The sequence below is a fragment of the Macaca fascicularis genome, chromosome 20 (assembly GCF_037993035.2).
Source record: "Macaca fascicularis isolate 582-1 chromosome 20, T2T-MFA8v1.1".
Classification (NCBI taxonomy): Eukaryota; Metazoa; Chordata; class Mammalia; order Primates; family Cercopithecidae; genus Macaca; species Macaca fascicularis.
The window spans coordinates 52,670,052-52,687,294 of record NC_088394.1 but is presented as its reverse complement, the minus strand read 5'-3'; the positions used below and the strand labels follow the sequence as shown (position 1 = coordinate 52,687,294).

The window sequence follows — 17,243 nt, the reverse complement described above, 5'->3', positions numbered from 1 at the left end:
AAACAAAACTGGTCATTCACCACAGGGAGTTTGGGAAACCGGATGTCAGATTCTAGCCACTGGGGAGCTGGATTTCACCCTCTGTAGTCACTTTCAAGTCTAAAATCCCACGAAGAACTGAAGTTGGGCAGGGAAATCAGAAAGTGAAAATGAGGAATGGAGAAGTTTCTGTGCCATATTTGACATGAAACTGAAAGTGATCACGTATGTGTCCCTCCTGCCCCCATACGATCTGGCTCAACGCCATTCAGTTTTACAGAAGATGAAGTTCAGTGCGGTAGCCTGGCTTGCTAGAATGCACTCTTTCTTAGCGGCTCACATTTCCATCCACAGCCCAGGTAGAGCCCTCTCAGTTCCATCGCTCAACCCAGTCCATTATTTTTAAGGCATATAAAGGAAACCAGAGGCAGAATCACGTCAAAGCTGTTTTATTATCATTCATATTATTTCATAGAAAAAGGAATGCAGCAAACGATCAGGGTTGTACATAAAAAAATCCAGGTTTGTAGAGGTCGCATTATTTACATCTGGGAGCAGGGCTGTCCCAGCATCAGGCGCAGCAGTTGCACTTGTCCGACGCCCCTTTGCAGATGCAGCCCTGGGCACACTTGGCACAGCCCACAGGGCAGCAGGAGCAGCAGCCTGGAGGCAGAGAGGAGGCGGCAGAGATGACTACTAGGGACACAGGGAATAAGGATTCCTGCTTTCCCTGATAAGGATCACTGAGGAGGCAACAACTTCCGCGTAATGGGGCATCCCCAGACTGCTTTCATTCCCCTGAGGATGGTGGAGAGGGGACAGGCTGGGAGGACAGTGAGGGGTTAGAGGAAAGAGAGAATCCCACTTACTTTTCTTGCAGGAGGTGCATTTGCACTCTTTGCACTTGCAGGAGCCGGCGCAGGTGCAGGAGTCACCTGCAAGGAGAAAAGACAGAGGTGATAACGGTCCCTGGATACCTGAACGTGGGACGGCGTGCTAAGAGCCCGGGGCAGAGTTCCTCTGTCCACAACCGATTCCTGGGAACTTGAGCAAGCCATTAACTCAGATCTCCTTAACGGTAAAAGGAGGGCTCCGAATAACCTAGAATGGATTGAAAAATACCCTAAAACGCTTTGGGAAGGAGCAACTCCTGTCCTGAAATTGAGTGATCAGAGAAAGAAAGAGGGGTCAGAAATTGCTTCTCTAGCGCTACAGTCTATACTTGGCATCCCCAGCCCCTTACCGGCGACGCAAGAGCAGTTGGGATCCATGGCGAGTTGAAGAGGCGGCTGGAGTCGGGACAGGTTGCACGCGGGCTCGCTGGGACTTGGAGGAGGCGTGGTGGAGCGGAGCGCTGCGAGCAGTGTTTATAGCTGAAAAGAGCCGGAACGAGTGCAAAAGCCCCGCCCCGGCCGGGCGCTGCCTGCACACGCCCCGCGCTGAGTCACTCGCGGCTCCCAGCTAAACACCCGGCTGCGCGCACCGGGCCGGGCGCACCCGGCCTGCACACGGACCGCGGGAGGTCAGTTCCCTGAAGCCCGCCCACGTGCGCCCCGGGGACGCCTCGGGGCGGAAGGACCTGGGTGCAGCGGCAGGACACGGTGTACCGGGAGGACACGGTGTAGCGGGAGGACACGGTGTACCGGGAGGACACGGTGTACCGGGTGCCCACGCCGTGCGCCCCCGCCGTATGCACAGCTTCCCTCCCTCCTGTCGTGTACTCGAACCTGAGCCGTTAGCGCGCGGGTGAAAGCGGGACTTGGGAATGCTGCTTGCGTGGAAAACTGGTTGGAAGTGCAGACAGGTTACAACTCTGCGACAGTCAAGGCTTAATAATTGTGCAGCATCACAGTAAACCCGTGGAGTTGTTACTGATGACGTATCCGTTGCATGTTGAGTACTTGAGCGTGCAACAGGGACCGTAGGAAGTGTGTTGTGTGTGAGATATCACTTCATTCTGCAACAACCCATAAGATAAGGACTCTCCCGTATTCTCATCGTAGAGAGGAGAAACTGCAGGTCCAGAGAAGTTACTTGTCCAGGGTCACACAGCTAGTGAGTGGCAGAGCAGGGTGAATGCGACCAGGCCCCAGCAGATGCTGACGGTCCTCTAACATAGAGACACCAAGGAGGGAGAATAAGGACAAGAAGCCACAAGCTTGGTCCTCAGGAAGCTCAGGGGCTGGGGGAACAGAGAGGAGGAGACCCCATCCAGCCTGGGAGGAGGTGGGCCATTGCCTTGGGCCTGAGGGTAAGAAGGTGTTTGCCAGGCAGGGAGGGGGAAGGATTTGTGTTCTGGCCTGGGAAGGGAAGAACTAGCGGGAACACTGGAATCGCCCTGAGACATTTGGAAGGGAAAACCCCCACAAGAATGTTCTTCCCCTGTGGAGGCTGAGGGGAAGAGCCCAGGTGGCATCCAGATTCCTGTCTGGAGAGGCACATCCTGCCTCCCTGTCTGCACGTGTCTGGCGCTGTGTAAGGGTCTTAGATCATCAACCTCGGAAAGCCCGAAGTGTGTCATGCTAGGAGTCAGGAAGCGGTTACTGGAAGCTTCCTGGCAGGCTTAGGAAATGCTGATTGCCGCAGTGGGAGTTTAGTGAGGTGGTGGGGCGGGGGCGGGGAGGACAGGCTGTCCTTGCAACCCTTACTGTAAGTTCCTGTGGAAACGTCTTCCTAGCTCAGCCGAATCTCACTTCCTCTGGGGACCCTGTCCTGTCCCCCATGACTGTGGCTGCCCGTGGAGGTGCTGGTAAACATCCTGTTCATTCCCCTCCTGGCGCTTTCCACGCCTGTGGTATGTATAAACTGTGGGGACTCTTGGATTGGTGTCTCTGCCCCTCCTCACCAACCCCTGACCACTGGAAACGCCAAGGGCAGTCATCGCCTGCCTCTGGAATTGTGTCTTCAGCTTCCAACACAGGGCCAAGTTTGCAGTAGATGCTTAATAAATATTTGTCAAATGAATTCATGAGGGTAATGGCCTGGATTGTTCTTCCCTTCCCAGCCCCCACCTTGTATGAAGGCCGACTACAAAATGAAAATAAACACCTCTGTACCACCCTGGGACCTGTGTGCTCACTCAAGTAAAAACACCGCACAGGGCAGGAGGGGTGAGCTCTCAGATGTACTGAATTTCAGTGGTCACTCGGCCATTCACTTGCTCAGTGACCTTGGGGCGATTACATGCCTGGACTCTTCTGATCCCTGGTTTACTCATCTGTCAAATGACTGGGTTGTACTAGAATTTATATCCAAACATACTCTGATTTTAGAGCCAAGATCTTTTGAAATCTCATGACGTCTGGCAGCTCTGTGGATTGAGAGCTCTCTGGGCAGTGGGCCGATTTTGTTGTTGTTATTTATGTATGCACAGTATTACATACCAAATCCCTGGTTGCTAATAACTCAGATGGTCACCTATCCACTCAAGGCAAACAATCCAACTCTGTGAAGAAACAGAAGAGCTTATTTTGCCCTCAAAAGCATCGGTTCTAGCCCTGGGTTTGTGCCAGCCATGCTGGCGGTAAAACTTGCTTGTGGGCCTGAGCTGTCTCCTTTGAATCACTTTGACTCTGTGAGGGGAGGGAGGGAGAGTGACTCAGGGAAGGTGGAGCAGGCCACAGGCCTAGTCTGTTCTTCTCCATGCCCCCAGAAGCCGCGGTGTGCTTGGGACAGAGGTGGAGAGGGAGGACCCACCTGCACGTTTGCATCCCTGACTTGGCAGGGGATGAGGGAGTGAAACCAAGCAACATTGGATGAGGAAAAACATCCCCCCGCATATCTGGTGTGAGTCATCAGTGTGAGGTGATGCTGCGGCCCTGGGCTGCATTAAGAGAGGTATGCCATGTAGAGTGAGAGAAGTTATGTTTTTCATTCTCCTTTTAGGTGCAGGGGTGGATACATATAGGTCTGCTGCCCAGCCATCCACTTGTCCTTCCTCTGTGATGATATCCTTGGTTTTCCTTTGAAGAATCACCCCTCCTTATTCCCAGGGCATATGGTTTTGATGGAGTATGTCCCATCCATGAGCTCCTAGGCCATTCTGCCTACCTAGCCACAGTAATTGGCTCTGATTGGGCCACACAGCCACGAACCAAAGAGAATCAGTGAGATTTTTGCTGGGAATGCTGGGAGAATGGCAGATGGTCTTTCCATCTGGACTTGAACCTGAGAGGAAGTGAAGTTGAGTGAGTTTCTAAAGCTTTTTGGCTCTGTGAGAAGAGCCCAAACATAAAATAATCACAAAGGAAATGGAGCCTGACAATATCTTGGAACACCTGGATCCAGCCATGCCTGAAGCCATTATGAGCCAATCATTTCCTTTTTTGCTTAAATTATTCCAGATAGAGTCCTCACTGGCATAGTTGGGCAGAATCCCCCTCTGCCCTGAGGGCCGTGTTCATTGTTGGGCTTCCGTTGTCCAGAAGACAGCTGATCATAGGGGTCCTAAGGCCCAAAACCCTATCATGTGAGCATCAGCTGAGAGAGAGAGGCAGGTTCGATCTGGAAGGGAACAGTTACCTTCAAATATTTGGCAGTGGTTGCCCCAGTTATCTGTAGCTGTGCAACCAATTACCCACAATTTAGCAGCTTAAAACAACGACCATTTTATTTTCTTTCCTGAATTTGTGGGTCAGGAGTTGGAGCAGTGCTCACTTGGGTGATTCTTTTGTTTTATGTGTCATTAGCTGAGGCCACTCGGTGCTGTTCGGCTGGTGGATGGGCTGGTCTGGAGAATCTAAGCTGGCTTCAGTCACACATCTGGCACTTTGGCAGTGATGGCTGGAGGCTGGGCACAGCTGGAACTGTTGACCAGAGCGCCACATGTGGCTTCTTCAGCATGGTGGCCTCAGGGCAATTAGACTCAGGTCATATAGGTGAGGGTTTCAAGAGACGGGAGTGGTAGCTGCAAGTCTCTTAAACCCTGGACCCTGAAACTAGTACAGGTCGCTTGCACCACACTCTATTGGTCAAGCAGTGAGAGAAGCTGCCCAGATTCAAGAGGAGGGGAACAAGACCCCCTGTCTTGAAGGGAGGAGTCAACAAATTTCAGGCGTGTCTAATCTGCCATAGTAGTCATGGGGAATAATATCGAGCTCCTGCTGTGAGTCAAGACTTGTGCTAAGAACACTACGAGTTTATCTTAAAGCCTAACACAGTCCTATAAGGCAGGTGCTGTTGTCTCCATTTTACAGATGATGCGCTAAAGAGTTACAGGATCTGTTCAGGGTAACATAGCTTGTAAGTGGCAGAGCTGGGATTTGAACCCATACCTACATGTTTATGCCATGCTGAAAAGAGGAAATTAGGCTTGCTTTCTGTGGTCCTAAGGGCAGAATCAGGACAATCGCAGTCGGTGGGGAGGGGGTAAGGTTACAGGAATAAAGATTGTGTTCCAGGTAGCAGGGTCCCCTCCTCTCCTCTCCTTCCCTCTCCTCCCATCTCTTTTACTTTATTTTATTTTTTTAAAGACAGGGTCTCAGCTCTGTTGCCAGGCTGGAGTACAGCAGTGTGATCATAGCTCCCTGCAGCCTTAACCTTCTGGGCTTAAGAGATCCTCCCACTTCAACCCTCCTGAGTAGCTGAGACTATAGGTGTGTGCCACCACACTTGGCTGATTTTTTTTTTTTTTGGTAGAGATGGGGTCGCACTATGTTGTCCAGGCTGGCCTTGAACTCCTGGACTCAAGCAACTCTCCTGCTTCAGCCTTCCAAAGTGTTGGAATTACAGGCATGAGCCACTGCACCCAGCCAGAAAGGCCTTTCTTGCAATTAGAGCTGATTATGAGTGGAAGGGACCCCTTGGGGGATAGTTCCCTGTTACTACAGCAGAGGCCAGCAGATCCCAGCATTAAATAGGGGGATAGGAAGAGGTTAGTTTCCTTCTTCCCCGGGAGATTCTGTGACTCAGTGGCCCCCATCACAGGTACCATCTATCCGCTCTTAGTTCTTCCTCGTTCTGCGGATGCTGCCTTCATTTTGGAGGTGTATTAGTTATCTTGCTGCATTACAAATTACTTAGCAGCTCAAGACAACACACATGAACTATCTCATAGTTTCTGTGGGCAGGAATCAGACAGGCTTAGCTAGGCCCTGTGGCTCAGGATGTCTTATAGATAGCCATCAAGGTGACAGCCAGGGCTGCAGTCAGCTCAAGTGTCAGCAGGGACAGGATCTGCTTCCAAGCTCCCTCATGTGGTTGTGAACAGAATTTGGTTCCTTGTGGGCTATGGTACTGCGGCTTCCCTCCTTGTGACGTGGGTCCCTCTACAGAGCATCTCACCACAGGACAGCGAGCCAGTGAGAGGGCCAGAGTGCGAACAAGGGTGGGAGCAAGAGAGAAGTCGTAGTGTTTTATTTTTTTAATATTTATTTATTTATTTATTTGAGACAGAGTTTTGCTCTTGTTGCCGAGGCTGGAGTGCAATGGTGCGATCTAGACTCACTGTAACCTCCGCCTCCCAGGTTCAAGCAATTCTCCTGCCTCAGCCTCCCAAGTAGCTGGGATTTCAGGCGTGCGCCACCACGCCCAGCTAATTTTGTCTTGTCATCGTCTTTTATTCATTCATTCTTAGCGAAAGATGATACTAACTTTATTCAAGAGGCATCCAAGGCATGGGATCTCAATCACATGGCCTCCAAATAGTGATATGATAGTGGCCCAGGGCAGGATACAGTCCCCTTCTCTCCCCTGCCATATGGGGCGGGGATGAACAGGAAACTTTTCATTTTAAAACAGCAGAAAAATTAGGCCGGGCACGATGGCTCACACCTATAATCCCAACACTCTGAGAGGCTGAGGTGGAAGGATCGCTTGAGATCAGGAGTTTGAGACTAGCCTGAGCAACATAGTGAAACCCCCGTCTCTACAAAAGATTTTAAAAAGTAGCCAGATGTGGTGGTACTCACTGCTAGTCCCAACTACTTGGGCAGCTGAGGTGGGAAAGTTGCTTGAGCCCAGGAGGTTGAGGCTGCAGTAAGTTGTGATCGTGCCACTGCCTGGGTAGGGAGGGCAAGATTCCATCTCTATTTTTAAAAAATTAAAATAAATAAATAGGCCAGACGCAGTGGCTCATGCCTTAATCCCAGCACTTTGGGAGGCTGAGGTGGGTGGATCACCTGAGGTCAGGAGTTCGAGACCAGCCTGGCCAACATGATGAAACCCCATCTCTACTAAAAATACAAAAATTAGCTGAACCTGGTGGCGGTGCCTGTAATCCTAGATACTCAGGAGGCTGAGGCAGGAGAATCACTTGAACCCAGGAGGCGGAGGCAGGAGAATCGTTTCTATCAGGCCTCTGAGCCCAAACCAAGCCATTGCATCCCCTGTGACTTGCACGTATGTACCCAGATGGCCTGAAGTAACTGAAGAATCACAAAAGAAGTGCAAATGCCCTGCCTCGCCTTAACCGATGACATTCCACCACAAAAGAAGTGAAAATGGCCTGCCCTTGCCTTAAGCGATGATATTATCTTGTGAAATTCCTTTTCCTGGCTCATCCTGGCTCAAAAAACTTCCCCACTGAGCACCTTGTGACCCCCACTCCTGCCCACCAGAGAACAACCCCCCTTTGACTGTAATTTTCCTTTACCTACCCAAATCCTATGAAACGGCCCCACCCTTATCTCCCTTCGCTGACTGTCTTTTCGGACTCAGCCTGCCTGCACCCAGGTGATTAAAAAGCTTTATTGCTCACACAAAGCCTGTTTGGTGGTCTCTTCACACGGACACACATGACAGTTTCAACCTAGGAGGTGGAGGTGCAGTGAGCTGTGATCGCGCCACTGCATTCTAGCCTGGGTGACAGAGCGAGACTCTGCCTCAAAAACAAATAAATAAACATCAGAAAAATCATACCATTGACAATCTATAGTCAACCCAGGTGAAGGTTTTCATTCTACAGATTGTTTCCATATAGTAGAAATCCTCTTTGTAAACCTTCACTTCTCTCAGTACTCTCCGTTGTTCCATAAAATAGGTATTTCTCCCTTTTCCAAATTATTTGGAAAACAGCTTCCTCCCTTCTTTTTTTCTTCTAATATTTGAATTAAGAAGTCATCATCTTTTGTAACCTAATCACGGAAGTGATCTCCCATCCCTGTTTCAGTATTCTATTCTTTTTTTTTTTTTTTTTTTGAGACGGAGTCTCGCTCTGTCGCCCAGACTGGAGTGCAGTGGCCGGATCTCAGCTCACTGCAAGCTCCGCCTCCCGGGTTTACGCTATTCTCCTGCCTCAGCCTCCCGAGTACCTGGGACTACAGGCGCCCGCCACCGCGCCCGGCTAGTTTTTTGTATTTTTTAGTAGAGACGGGGTTTCACTGTGTTAGCCAGGATGGTCTCGGTCTCCTGACCTCGTGATCCGCCCGTCTCGGCCTCCCAAAGTGCTGGGATTACAGGCTTGAGCCACCGCGCCCGGCCAGTATTCTATTCTTTAGAAGCAAGTCACTAGGTCCAGGCTGTACTCAAGGGGAGGGAATTACACCAGGGCATGAACACCAGAGTCTAGCATCATTGGGACCATCTTCAAAGCCTGGCTACCACTGGGCAAAGGTGCTGATACCTGTGTGACTTCAGACTCTTTGCAAGTGCTGTTTCCTTTGTCTTGGATGCTCTCCTTAACCCTCTGTCTCCTTCATCTGGTGGGTCTCAGTTTAAAGGCAATTTGCTCAGGAAAGCCTTCCTGGAACCCCAAATAGGCCAAATCCATCTGTTACCATCAAGCACATCCCTTCTTTGTAGGACTTATTGCAATTACAGTTGCCAGTAAGAAAGAAGCTAACACCGGTGGCTCAAGCCTGTAATCCCAGCACTTTGGGAGGCCGAGGTGGGCGGATCACAAGGTCAGGAGATCGAGACCACAGTGAAACCCCGTCTCTACTAAAAATACAAAAAATTAGCCGGGCGTGGTGGCGGGCGCCTGTAGTCCCAGCTACTCAGGAGGCTGAGGCAGGAGAATGGCGGGAACCCGGGAGGCGGAGCTTGCAGTGAGCCGAGATCGCGCCACTGCACTCCAGCCTGGGCAACAGCGTGAGACTCCGTCTCAAAAAAAAAAAAAAAAAAAAAAGAAAGAAGCTAACACTTTTCTTTTTATTTATTTTTAATAGAGATGGGATCTTGCTATGTTGCCCAGGCTGGTCTTGAACTCCTGGCCGCAAGTGATGCTCTTGCCTCAGCCTCCCAAAGCATTAGGCTTACAGGTGTGACTCACCACACCCAACCTGCTAACACTTTTCTATATCACACATCCCGTGCCAGCTGTTCAATTCTTGGCACATGTGAACTCAGTCCTTTCGACGGCCCTATAAGATGGGGACTGTTATTATCCACATTTGACAGAGGGAGAAACCGAGGCTCAGAGAGGTTAAGTAACACTGCCAGTCACTCACTAAGAAAGGGCCACACCAGGCATTGGAGCTCCAGAGCCTGAGAGGTTGGCCTTCTGTCCCTCAGCCTCTCCCAGCAGCCGGTACTGTGTGTGGTTTTTGTTTAATCCTTGTCTCCCCACGAGGCTGTGGGCTGTGTCTGCTGCATTCATCGTCCTAGCTCTGGCACCTGGCACTGCGCCCGGCTCATGGTGGGTGCTTAATAATGCAGAGGAATGGAGAGAATTGGATCCTGCCAGGAGCTGGAAGGAGACTCTGTGAAGGGCGAGGCCTGACTTGTGGAGAGCCAGCTTGGAAAATCTGCATTCAGGGAGAAGCTAAAATCCTGCTGCATCATCCCTTCCTCACCCATCTGGCCTCAACTTTCCTTCTCTGTCTTACCTGTCCCCAAGCCCTGTGCTTCTGCTGTTGGATCGGACCCTGCCATGCCACATCCTTCTCCAAACACATACTCCAGGTTTTTGCTCCTCTTCTACCATCCTCCAAATGCCCCCTCCTCCAAGGAGTCTTTACTGAGCCCCCAACATGATGGCATCTCTCCCTTCTTTTTTTTTTTTTTTTTTTTTTTTCTGAGACAGGGTCTTACTCTATCACCCAGGCTGGAGTGCAGTGGCTCTGTCACAGTTTACTGTGGTGTCAACCTCCCAGACTCAAGCAATCCTCTTGCCTCAATCTCCCGGGTAGCTGGACCACAGACATGCCCTAGCATGCTCAGCCAATTTTAAGAAAATTTTCGTAGAGACAGAAGTCTCACTATGTTGCTCAGGCTGGTCTCAAAGTCCTGGCCTCAAATGATTCTCCTGCCTTGGCCGCCCAAAGTGCCAGGATTACAGGCATGAGCCACTGCGCCTGACCATCTCTCCCTTCTTAAAGCACCCAGAGATTTTGAGTTGCACCTTCCCTCCCTCCCTGAGCCGCAGTCTTCCCATCTATCAAATGGGCACAGCCTACGTGCCTTGGCCTGGACTTCTCTTCCAGCTCTAAAGCATCCAGGATTCCACTCAGGTTGTTCTTGCAACAGTCTTATCCTCCCCATCAGTCTGTGAGTTCCCTGAAAAGCAGAGACCGTTTCTTTTCATGTATCCCCAGTGACCAGCAGAGGGCATGGTGATTTTTGGGCATCCATAAATATTTTTGTGATGAAACCGTGTGGAGGGCTGGGTTGAGATGCAGACTCAGTGGATATATACGTCTCCTGTGTGCTCGATCCCATGCAAAGCCAAAAAATGTCATTAAAAGGCTGAATGGCAGAAGATAAAGAAGAACCCAACCAGTAAAAGAGCAAAGTTGGAGGACTCACACTATCCAATTTCAAAAGTTACAATAAGCCACAGTAATCAAGGCTGTGTGGTACTGGTACCAGGACAGGCATAGATCAATAGAACAGGATTGAAAGTCTAAAAGGAAATCACATGTATGATCAATTGATTTTTGATGAAGGTCTCAAAACAATTCAATAGAGAAAGGGTAGATGTTTAAACTAATGATACTGAGACAACTGGATATCCACATGCAAAAAAAAAAAAAAGAAAGAAATTAGATTTTTACCTCACATTATACACGAAAATTAACTCAAAATGGATCATAGATTTAAATTTAAGAGTTAAAACTATAGAACATAGAACACCTAGAAGAAAGCATAGGAGAAATCTTTATGACCTTAGATTAAACAAAGAGGTCTTAGATATGATACCATAATCACAATTTATCAAGGAAAAAACTGATGAATTGGACTTTCTTAAAATTAAGAAGTTTTGTGCTTCAAAAACATCATCAATAAAATCAGAAGACAGTCCCAGAAGACTGGGAGAAAATATTTACAAAGCATATATCTGATTAAGGACTGGTATCCAGAATATATAAAGAACTCTTACAATTCAATAATACAAACAATGGAATTTTAAAAAGGGCAACGTCTGTAATCCCAACACTTTGGGAGGTTGAGGTGGGTAGATCACTTGAGGTCGGGGGTTCGAGATCAGCCTGGCCAACATGGCAAAACCCCATCTTTACTAAAAATACAAAAATTAGCCAGGTGTGGTGGTGCACGCCTGTAATCCTAGCTACTCAGAAGACTGAGGCAAGAGAATCACTTGAACCCAGGAGGTGGAGGTTGCAGTGAGCCAAGATTGTGTCACTGCACTCCAGCCTAGGCAACAGAGCCAGACTCTGTCTCAAAAACAAATACATATGAGCCAGGTGTGGTGGCGTGCACCTGTGGTTCCAGCTACTCGGGAGGCTGAGTCACAAGAATTGCTTGAGTCCACGAGGCAGAGGTTGCAGTGAGCCAAGATCATGCCACTGCACTCAAGCCTGAACAACAGCGAGACTCTGTCTCAAAAATAAAAATAAAAATAAAAATAAACTGGCAAAAATGCATACCGAAAATAATTGAAAGCAGGGACTCAAACAGATATTTGTATAACACTATTCATAGCAGTATTACACATGATAGCCAAAAGGTGGAAACAGCCTGAATGTCCATTGATGAATGAATAAACAAAATATGGCATAGACATGCAATGGAAAATTTATTCAGCCTTAAGAAGGAATGAAATTTTAACACATCTTACAAAGTAAATGAACCTTAAAAACATGATGACTAGGCGCAGTGGCTCACACCTGTAATGTGAGCACTTTGGGAGGCTGAGGTGGGCAGATCACGAGGTCAGGAGTTCGAGACCAGCCTGGCCAATATGGTGAAACCCTATCTCTACTAAAAACACAAAAATTAGCCAGAGTGGTGATGGGCACCTATTGTCCCAGCTACTCAGGAGGCTGAGGCAGGAGAATTGCTTGAACCCGGGAGGCGGAGGTTGCAGTGAGCCGAGATCATGCCATTACACTCCAGCCTGGGCGATAGAGCGAGACTCCATCTAAAAAAAAAAAAAAAAAATTATGCTAAATGAAATAAGCCAGACACAAAAGGACAAATACTGTGTGATCCCAGTTTATATGAAGCAAGTAGCATAGTCAAATCCACAGAGACAGACAGTAAAAAGGTGGCCCCAGGCCTGGGTGGTGGTGGGGGTGGGGCGGGGGTGGAGTTAGTGTCTTATGGATAGAGTTTCAGATGGGCAAGATGGAAAAGTTCTGGAGATGGACGATAGTGACGGTTCACAACAATGTAAATGTAATGAAAGCCATAGCACTGTACACTTAAAAATGGTACATTTTATGTTATATATATTTTACCACAATAAAAAAGAGAAAAAAATGGGCAAAACCTTCTAATAGATATGTCACCAAAGAAAATACATGGATGGCTAATAAGCACATGAAAAGATGTTTAACATCATGAGTCACTAGGGAAATGCAAATTAAAACCACAGTGAGGCCAGGCGTGGTGGCTTACACCTGTAATCCCAGCACTTTGGGAGGCCAAGGCAGGCGGATCACAAGGTTAAGAGATCGAGATCATCCTGGCAAAACTAAAACAAAATAAAAATTAGCTGGGCATGGTGGCACACGCCTGTAACCCCAGCTACTTGGGAGGCTCAGGCAGGAGAATGGTTTGAACCTGGGAGGTGGCAGTTGCAGTGAGCCAAGATCGTGCCACTGCACTCCAGCCTGGTGACAGAACAAGACTCCGTCTCAAATAAATAAATAAATAAAAATAAACAACAGTGAGAGACTACTTTATACTTGCTAGAATGGCTATCATAAAAAAGACGGACAACAAAAAGTGTTGGTAAGAATGTGCAGAAATTGAAATACTTATGCATTGCTGGTGGAAATGTTAAGTGGTATAGCCACTTTGGAAAGCAATTTGGCAATTTCTTCAAAAGTTAAACACAGAAGTACCATATGACCCAGTAATTCCACTCCTAGATATCAACCCAAGAGAAATAAAAATATATGGCAAAGTAGAGCACAGAGTCAAGCACCTGTAGTCCCAGCTACTCAGAAGGCTGAAGTACGAAGATCAATTGAACCCAGGAATTCAAGGCCAGCCTTGGCAACATAGCAAGACCCCCATCTCGAAAATATACATATATGTATATATCCACACAAATACTCATGCATAAATGTTTACAGCCATTTATAAATATAGCTATCATCCAAAATAGCAAAAAATGACAGCAACCCAAAAGCCCATCAATTGGTGAATGGATAAACAAAATGCAATATGTAAACACTACTCAGTAATGTAAAGGAAGAACGAATTACTAATACATACAACAAAGCAGAACGAATCTCAAAAACGTTATGTTAAGTGAAAGAAGCCAAATGCAAAAGACTACATATTGTATGATTCCATTTATATAAAATGTCTAGAAAAGGCAAACCTATAGAAACAGAAGGCAAGTCAGTGGTTGCCTAGGGGTAGGGGTGGGAGCAGGGGTTAACTACAAATAGGCACAAGGGAACTTTTGGATGATGGAAATGCTCTAAAACTGGATTGTGGAGATGGTTGCACAAGTCTAAAAATTTGCTAGTATCATTGGATTGCACCCTTACAATGGGTGAATTTTATGACATGTAAACTGTACATTGATAAGAGTGTTAAAAAATAAAAGAATATCACAAGGAGGCCAGAAACTTTGAAAACTTTCTGAAAAACAAAAAGCAGATGGAAGACAAAGGATCAGTGACCAAAATATATAAAGAGCTTCTACAAATCAATAAGAAAATGACAAATAACTGAATATGGAAAGAACGAAGAACATGAAATAGCAGTTCACAGAAAATGACAACTAATAAACCAGTAGGAAAATGCTTAACCTCATTGCTAAAAGAAAAGATGCAATTTAGAACCTAGGATGTCATTTTTCACCCACCAGGTCGACAAAATATAAGGTTAACACCTAGGGCTGATGAAGAGATAAAGCATTGAAAATTCTCAGACACTGCAGGTGGAATGCAAATTGAAATAGCCTCAGTGGAGGGCTGTCTGGCAGGATACATGAAAAGTAATAAGGGCTATTTCCTGTGCTCCAGTGATTACACATCTCAGCTTATAACTCAGAGAAACTCACTGGCACAGGTGCACAGTCTGCATATTGAAACAAGTGGAAGCCACCTAAATGTCCATCCATCAGTTTGTAAGACAGTTGCAGAATGAACTATGATATAACCATTCCATGATGTTTTCTGTAGCAGTTATTAGATCTTTATCTCCTAATATGGAAAAATTGTCAAGACATTTTCTTTTTCTTTCTTTTTTTCTTTCTCTCTCTTTTTTTTTTTTTTTTTTTTTTTGAGACAGGGTTGTGCTATGTTGCCCAGGCTGGAGTGCAATGGCATGATCATAGTTCACTGCTCTCTCAAACTCCCTCAAGTGTTCCTCCCACTTCAGCCTCCCAAGTAGCTAGGACTGCAGATGTGTGCCACCATGCCTGGCTCATCTTTTTTTATTTATTATTTATTTTTTTTTTTGAGATGGAGTCTTGCTCTGTTGCCCCAGTTGGAGTGTAGTGGCGCGATCTTGGCTCACTGCAAGCTCCGCCTCCCGGGTTCACACCATTCTGCTGCCTCAGCCTCCCAAGTAGTTAGGACTACAGGCGCCAGCCACCGTGCCTGGCTAATTTTTTGTATTTTCAGTAGAGCTGGGGTTTCACCGTGTTATTCAGGATGGTCTCGATCTCCTGAACTCGTGATCCACCCGCCTCCACCTCCCAAAGTGCTGGGATTACAGGTTTGAGCCACCGTGCCTGGGGCCTGGCTCATTTTTAATTTTTTTGGAAAGACAGGGTCCCACTTCTCACTTTGTTGCCCAGGCTGGTCTTGAACTCCTAGGCTCAGGTGGTTCTCCCACCTTGTCTTCTCAAAGTACTGGGGTTATAGGTGTGAGCCACGATGCCTGGCCAAGACATATTGTTGAGTGAAAAAAAGGTAAGTGGTACTATTCACTTGCGTACTTAAAAATTAGCCAAACAGAAGTGAACATTAATATGTGTAAAGCTAAAGACCCCCTTGATTCTCCTGGAAAATTCCATTTCCTTTCTATACACAAATGTGGAGTTTTTAATTCTCTTTTTACATAATTAGCATTATACTATATGTATTGTATAGCATTATATGATATGCACTGTTCTACAGCTTTTTTTTTTTTTTTTTACACTTAATGGTAAGTTGTGGAGGTGTTTCCACTGCAGTATCCAAGTCTTACCTCATTCTTTCTATTAGATGTTCATTATGATTTTTTTTTTTTTTGAGACAGGCTGTTGCCTAGGCTGGAGCGCAGATCTCAGCTCACTTCAACCTCTACCTCCTGAGTTCAAGCAATTCTCCTACCTCAGCCACCTGAGTAGTTGGGATTACAGGCATGCACCACCACTTGGCTAACTTTTTTTTTTTTTTTTTTTGAGACGGAGTCTCGCTCTGTCACCCAGGCTGGAGTGCTGTGGCCGGATCTCAGCTCACTGCAAGCTCCACCTCCCAGGTTTACGCCATTCTCCTGCCTCAGCCTCCTGAGTAGCTGGGACTACAGGCGCCCGCCACCTCACCCGGCTAGTTTTTTGTATTTTTTAGTAGAGACGGAGTTTCACTGTGTTAGCCAGGATAGTCTCAATCTCCTGACCTCATGATCTGCCCGTCTAGGCCTCCCAAAGTGCTGGGATTACAGGCTTGAGCCACTGCGCCTGGCCAATTTTTGTATTTTTAGTAGAGATGGGGATTCGCCATACTGGTCAGGTTGGTCTCAAACTCCTGGCCCCATGTCATCTGCTTGGCCTCCCAAAGTGCTGGGATTACAGGTGCAAGCCACCGCACCTGGCCCATTATGATCATTTTTAAAGTCTACTTCTCTACTAAAGGATATTTAGCTTGTTTTGAGACTTCTGCTGATACAGATGATAATACAATCCTGGGTGAAGTATATACCCAAAGTGGCTGTACCTATTTACACTCCATCAGGGGATGGAGGTATGTAACCAGTCCCCTACCCATCACTATTAATAAAAAAAACAACCTTTTATGATTTTGCCAAATGAATGACAAAATGTTATTTTAGTTTCCATTTCCTTGGTATAATGAAGTAAAATATTCATTCTATTTCATTTCATTTGTTCTTTAGCCTTTCTTTTTTTTTTTTTTTTTTTTTTTTTTGAGACGGAGTCTCGCTCTGTCGCCCAGCCCAGGCTGGAGTGCAGTGGCGCGATCTCGGCTCACTGCAAGCTCCGCCTCCTGGGTTCACGCCATTCTCCTGCCTCAGCCTCCCGAGTAGCTGGGACTACAGGCGCCCACAACCGCGCCCGGCTAATTTTTTGTATTTTTAGTAGAGACGGGGTTTCACCGTGGTCTCGATCTCCTGACCTTGTGATCCGCCCGCCTCGGCCTCCCAAAGTGCTGGGATTACAGGCGTGAGCCACCGCGCCCGGCCTGTTCTTTAGCCTTTCAAGTTTATTTTTCCATGAATTGCTTAGTTATATCCTTTACCTAATTTTTTTTTCTTTATTTGAGATGGAGTCTCGCTCTGTGGCCCAGGCTTGTGGGGAAAAGAAAGAGAGATCAGACTGTTACTGTGTCTATACAGAAAGAAGTAGACATAAGATACTCCATTTTGTTCTGTATTTGAGATGCTGTTAATCTGTAATCCTATCCCCAACTCTGTCCTTGCAAGAGACATGTGCTGTGGTGACTCAAGGTTTAATGGATTTGGGGCTGTGCAGGGTGTGCCTTGTTAAACAAGTGCCCGAAGGCAGTATGATTGTTAAAAGTCATTGCCATTCTCTTAATCTCAAGTACCCAGGGACACTTGCACTGCGGAAGGTTGCAGGGACCTCTGCCTAGGAAAGCTAGGTATTGTCCAAGGTTTCTCCCCATGTGATAGTCTGAAATATGGCCTCATGGGAAGGGAAAGACCTAATTGTCTCCCAGCCTGACACCTGTGAAGGATCTGTGCTGAGGAGGACTAGTATAAGAGGAAAGAAGGCCTCT

At 47.1% G+C, this 17,243-nt stretch overlaps 1 protein-coding gene across 1 annotated transcript; it reads right to left on the bottom strand.

The window, feature by feature from the left end:
* Positions 1-412: 412 nt before the first annotated feature.
* LOC102135658 (metallothionein-2-like) lies at positions 413-1,319 on the bottom strand. The gene is made up of 3 exons (XM_005591970.3): positions 1,223-1,319; positions 849-914; positions 413-642 (listed from the first exon to the last, which is right to left on the bottom strand). The coding sequence occupies exons 1-3, from the start codon at positions 1,248-1,250 to the stop codon at positions 551-553; spliced, it is 186 nt and encodes a 61-aa protein (XP_005592027.1). The 5' UTR covers positions 1,251-1,319; the 3' UTR covers positions 413-550.
* Between the last annotated feature and the right edge of the window lie 15,924 nt (positions 1,320-17,243).